Source organism: Austrofundulus limnaeus, unplaced genomic scaffold (genome assembly GCF_001266775.1).
Source record: "Austrofundulus limnaeus strain Quisiro unplaced genomic scaffold, Austrofundulus_limnaeus-1.0 Scaffold1783, whole genome shotgun sequence".
Taxonomy (NCBI): Eukaryota; Metazoa; Chordata; class Actinopteri; order Cyprinodontiformes; family Rivulidae; genus Austrofundulus; species Austrofundulus limnaeus.
This window is the reverse complement of record NW_013954185.1, coordinates 30148-36381: the sequence shown is the minus strand read 5'-3', so window position 1 is coordinate 36381 and position 6234 is coordinate 30148. Positions and strand designations below refer to the sequence as shown.

The window sequence follows — 6234 nt, the reverse complement described above, 5'->3', positions numbered from 1 at the left end:
CTTAATCACTGTAATAAAGTAAATGTACAGTATTTTGTTACTATACACCTCTGGTTTTGTGCTCACCCAGCTGTATTTATGATGGGCAGTAATGCAAAAACATAACCTGGAAATATAATATTTTTTTCTGCTGTCACAMTCATAAAAAGCAGCTGAAAGCAGTTTAGAGGTTCATTAATCCCGTTGTGCTCACTCACTTTGCATCGGGGAGAAGAAGACCTCAGACATGGGTGCAGCTTTGGTCCATTTGTACTGAGGGGCAGGTTTTCCGTGCTGGGACCTGCAGCTCAAAGTTACGTTGCCTTTCACCACCGGGTTTCCCGTCAGGCTGCACTCCGGAGGCGAGGGWGGAACTGGACGGACAGACAGACAGGGTTATTGATTTGAACATGTCCTTTTGTTTTAATCCACGGCTTCGGCASTGCAGAGATTTCTCAGGGCCAGTGGCCAGATTGTTTAAAAATTAAGCAGATATTTCAGYCCCTCCCCCTCCCCTCTAGTTTCCATCTGCTTCTGAAAGATGACAGTTCTCTCAGAGCTCATTGAATCCCTTAACAGCAGATGAGTTTTATTTGGGCAGTGCTTTCGTAATATATATATATTTTTTTCCAACGGACACTTTCAATCCAAAATCCCTCAGAACAGCCAGCTTTTCCTCGGCCCGAGCTCGAGTTTCGCCGCCCGACCCTTCCTGATTACATTTCACCTTTGAAGGTCCTCTTGGCGCCGCAGACTGTGTTACCTTTGACGTTAAGCCGCATCTCTCCGGTCAGGCCCTGCTCTCCGGGGACGATGACGTGGCACATGTAGTGACCCGAGTCCGTTTCCTGGGTGTCGTTGATGTAGATGGACAGGTTGGCTGAGGGCATGGCCACGCTGAAGCCCACCCTCTTGGTGAACTCGTTTTGACCGTGTCCCACTTTACCTGAGCTGAAGTTTATCACCTGCCCCCCAAAAAGAAAACAAGACAGGAAAACTCTTCAGAAAGTTCCAAACGATATCATACCTGTTTTAAAGCAGGGGCTCTCAAACCTTTTGGGTCTTGGGACCCCTTACAATGGGGAAAAGAAAAAATAAAATTCCAGGGACCCCCTCATAAACCCCATGCTGTTTTAAAAGATAATTCATTGTCGTTTCAACCCCTAAATGCCATGGGAATATATTTGTTTATTATGTTTGTTTTATTTGTTCATTGTTCTTTATGCATTTGAAAAAAAAAAAAAATTAACAATTTCGTGAAATTTTTTGAGGACCCCCAAAATGTCTCTCACAGATCCCAGTGTGAGAACCTTTGTTTTAAAGTACCTGTGACATGTATATCCTTCAAATACAAAAAGTCAAAGAAAACCTCTATATTCATAACACACACGGTTTTACCCATTTTGTTACATAACTGGCATATTTTCTTTTGAACTCAGCTCCGCCAAAGTAAAACAGGAAGTGACATCAAAGGGGATCTTTTGAAGAAAGGGAACTCCCTGGTCTTTGTTTATCGAAACAATAATATTTGAACTCTGACTCTCTCATCTCTCTAATAATGACTCAAAACAACCTAAAGAAACATCATATTTCTCTCCACGTTCTTATTGTAGCAATGCTCTGTTAACATGCAGACACTCCCCTCTGACATCACTTCCTGTTACTTCACGTGCAAATATTTTAACTGTTCATCTCAATGGCATGGATTTGTTTTTGGCAATATGTTATCAACGTAATATAAAAAAAACCACAAATATTTAATAAAAGAATGATGTCACATGCACTTTAAAATATTAATTGTATTTTGACCCAGAATTAGTGGAAGGAAACAAACATTTATYTTCCGGCTGAGCCGTTTTCACAAAACAGTTCAACGTTAATGCGTATTTTCATTGACGGGAACTAGTTTTAATTCTGTTTGCAGTAGCCATGGGAAGATGTGCAGATTAACAGCAGAAACTGACATCCATGAAGATTATCCTGATATGTACAGATGGTGAAACTTAGGCTGATTTTCTYTTGGAGATAAGCTCGGACGCATCACACAGTGAATTTGTTTAGATTAGATTATGCATGTAAACACACATACTACACATTCAAATGTGTAGAGGTTCACTGCATGGAAGCAGTGCAGCTAAAAGTGGAATTCTTTCTCTTCTTCTGCTTTGACGTGATGTGTGATGTTTGCAATACCTGGACAAACAAATTGATCCATCCATTCCTTATCTCTCAAGTGGACATATTCAAAATCCACTTTTGTAGCCATTAAATACATTTCCTTGTGTACGCTGAGTCTCTAGGAGTATAGGAATTTAGTCTCTCCCAGTGTTCCATAGCTTTCCTTTATTCTGCATCCTCATCCCCAACCTGGAGTGGACAGTCCATCCTTTTCCATTCAGAGGACTGGTGATGTTCTGATGATATAATGATTAAAGGCCTTAAAAAGTGGGAAAAAAATATTCCTTAGGCTTTCATTGAGCAGATGTAAGACAGCGAACTGAAACTAATTTTACWATTTTTAACAAGTATCCTGCTAAAGCTGTTCAGTTTGTGGTTTTAGCCAAGCTTTTTGATTGTACGTTCAGTGAACTTTGCGATAGCACTCAAGAGGATCAACAAAAGCAGTTGAGTGTATTTTATTGTAATTCCTTTAAAGTGGCTCTTTTTCCGCCCCAACACAGAGATGTCAGACCAGGGTCACCGGAAAACCACGGTTSTGTAGGAGGTTTCAAAAGCTGACGGAGATAGTGAAACGAGGCGACACACTCATCAAAAGCTGCAATGAAATTATTGGTGTCACAAATTAACCAGAATGATTTCCAGGTTTAAAAACTGCCTTTAGACTTGGCAGTAGTTTAATAAAGTTTATATTTACTTTTCAAGTTTTACAATCCGTACCCCAAACTTACAGTTCTACCTCAGCTTAAGTGGGATCTCCTCACCTGTTTGGACTCGTTGCGTGTAAACTGCCAGACGACAGAGTTTAGGGAGATGTCAGAGCTCGGGCTGTACCAGGCCTGAAGCACCACCATCTGACCTTTCACCACCTCCATCTCTTTGCTGGGCATCTCCACCTTCTTAGTGTCACCTGGAACAAAAACACAGGTGGTTCGGGCCTTTAGTTAAATATCTGCCGGTGAGAGATTTATAATCCGTGGCAGCCTGAATATTTCAGATGTAAAGTACTTTTTATCAGGCTCATAAATCAGACCATTTCTGACCAGTTTACATTGTTTTTAGTTTTTTTTAAAAAAAAGGGACTTAAGAAAATCTGCATTTTGCAAAAACACGACTAAAAATGTTGGTAGATTAAAAGCACAGTGTGTAGAATTTGTTGTTTTCAGCGACATCTAGTGGTTGAGTGGTTGAATCATCCTCCCTGGTCCTCCCCCCACCCCCTCCCCTTCTTCCAAACACAAAGGAGTTGCTACGGTGTCTCTCAGGTGTCAAAAACCTTTGATAATTCCAACCGCGATGTCTACCAGCAGCTTCAGGGCTAGTGATGTTTCAAGTGGTAAGATTATGAGCTTTAATAAGTAAAATTATCCCAGCTACAATGACAGACAACAAATATTACATTTATAGTATTACAACTAAAACTGTTTTTGAYGCCGCCACCGCAGTTTGTCCTTCATGAGCCTTCGTAGACAAGATGGCGGCTGCCTGTATTGGCGACCTGCGACCATGGAGATATAAACAGCTTTTTATGAGGTAAAAATAATAAAACAAAGTCTTTGTCTGCAATGATTAGACGTGTTTTTTTATTATTGTCATTAGTGATTATCTCAATTTCGGCTAAAAGATTTGACAAAATCCTACACACTGTTCCTTTAATCATTAACTAGCTCAATAATTATTGTTTAATCAGCTGATTATCTTTGAGTATAAAGTATAAAGTAGGGCTGCACAATATTAGCAAAACCTGTGATGTGTGACAGTGCTTAATATTGCTATGATGATATGATTTGCGATAAATGAACAAATACACAAGTAGTGTTGATGTCTTTCTGCTATGGGTACAGAGCAAAACAATAACAAAAAAAACCAAACAAATAAATTCCATTCCTTCACGATTTTTTAAGAATATGAAGAGATCCATCCAATTGGCCAAACACATGAAGAGCTCCATTTGATTGGTGAAATACTTCAAGCTTCTGTCTGAGTGAYGAAACTCGTAAATGTAAACTTTTGAYCCAACCATTTCTTGCACTTTACGCAKTTTGCGATATGCATACTGCACAGGCTGTTATCRTGATGACGCTAATTTTTTTGATATATTGTGCAGCCCTAGTTTAAAGCCAGAAAAATAAAATCTGCATAATGCCACACGCCTCATGTATTAGGCCACAAAAACGGTCACATATGACAAGTAACGTGCAAGTTTTGGTTTTCAAAAGCCGGGTGGGCGTGGTTTGTGAAGCAGATAAGTCAGCTGAATGTCCCCGTCAGATCCGGCAGCTAAACTGGTGAAACCACAAGACTGAAGGAAATAAAACAAACAATTTACTCTTCATTTAGAAAGAAGCTCCTCCCTTCCCTGCTCGTCTTTTCAKCTACCCGGGTCTTCACCCAGTTGACTCAAAAGGAACGCGGCCAATTAACTGACTTTAAAACCTCTGTGTTTATTTTTGCTTTTAGTTAAATTATATGCTTTAAAAGGTAAATTACACTATAGGATCACAAACCATGGAAAAAAAAATATATATATATATTTTCGGAAAATAAAGGACTCTTTGGTTTCCATTATGTTTAAAATATATGGATTTACTTGGTTTATTCACAGATTTTTTTTCTTTTTCTTTCTCGTATATTATTTGGCATGAATATGCCTAAAATAATCTTTATTCTCTACCATATAAAACAAGCAAGCAACCATAAATATGACAAATATGGAACTTTCCAAATTTCAATCTCAATTATATACTGTAGTTTAAGTTATTACCATTTAAGGCTTTACTGCTGAATAACTTTAGTTTGTTGACAAATTAAAAACTTAGAAATAAATCAAGAACTAATTAAGAATGAACATTTATTTAAACTTACTACAGAGCAGATCTCTACAGAACAATTCAATATTAAAAGCTAAACATATGTAGTGTAATTGGATGTTAAAAGGACAAGAAATTCTTGATTAGAGGAAAAAAACATACTAACTTACTGAGAAAAGAAAATTTAACTGTGACAAACCCACAAGCTGCTCACAACAATCCACACCAAACAAGAGGAATAAAATACTGAAGCAACAATCAGAGACGAGGGTTGTGGAACTCACAGGGAGCCCAGTCACCTGAACCAGCCAGCTGAAGCTGGATCAGATGATCCCAGCAGTCCATCTCTACCACAGTCTCCAGTTTGAAGCTCGGCTCAAGAGCTGAAGGAAGAAATGAAAGCAGAGYCGCTGCCTCTCGGTGGCAGGGAGGAAAACAGAGTCCTCATGTGAGGATCACGGCTGGGCAGGGATGAAAGAGAGAGTGAAAGCATCCGCAGACAGACTGGCTGAGATCCCCACGTCTGTTCAGCCGGACGGACGCGCCGCACCTTCCTCCGTCTGCAGGCTGACGGGGAGGGAAGACCAGAGAGCTGGAGGCTCCCGGCAGGAGGAGGAACGCACAGAAACAAGAAGCTGTAACTTTAAAGTCTCAAAGCTTCAGTCRTCAAAATGAGGACAGCGTGGACGTTCTTAATCTCCACTAAACCATTTTCCCTGGGTATCTTTGATTTATTTATTTATTTTATCATTTATAAACACGTGATCTCTGCTGAGTCTGGATGTTAGCTGGAAGACTTTCTGTAAAAGTTTGAAAATGAGACATAAAAAGACAAACACATAATAAAAACAATTAAAGTTCAAAAATAATTTGTATTTTTATTAGGACCTTGTTGTTGTGACTTCCTGTCTATTCTGTAGCACAACCCTGAGCCTAAACCAGTTCACCTCAGCCCTGAACCTAACCCAAAAATATTGGGATTAGACCCAGGCTTTGGTTCCCATATGAACTGGTCCTGACAAGATAAGAGATTACATCAGAAAATAACCTAAAGAGGAATTAAAACGCCTAGATAGGGAGTCAGCATGTGTCTTGAAAGGAATAATTGTATCAATTTGCCCATAAAACAGAGGACACATTTTCTGTTTTTTAAAATGCTAAAAGTCTAATTTCTTCACATGATWAATTGAGAGGAGAAAATATTTGTTAGTTAGCAAAATTATGAACCACTGCACAGATTTTGTCTGATTACCTTGTGAATTTAACC

General features: G+C 39.2%; 1 protein-coding gene across 1 annotated transcript; it reads right to left on the bottom strand.

Annotated features, from left to right (window-relative positions):
- Positions 1–197: 197 nt before the first annotated feature.
- Positions 198–5677, bottom strand: LOC106536348 (endothelial cell-selective adhesion molecule; the record flags this gene model as incomplete). The annotated part of the gene is given in 4 exon segments (XM_014033602.1): positions 198–353; positions 743–944; positions 2922–3067; positions 5252–5677. Coding segments are annotated over 4 exon segments (565 nt in total), but the record flags the coding sequence as incomplete, so codon positions are not given.
- Between the last annotated feature and the right edge of the window lie 557 nt (positions 5678–6234).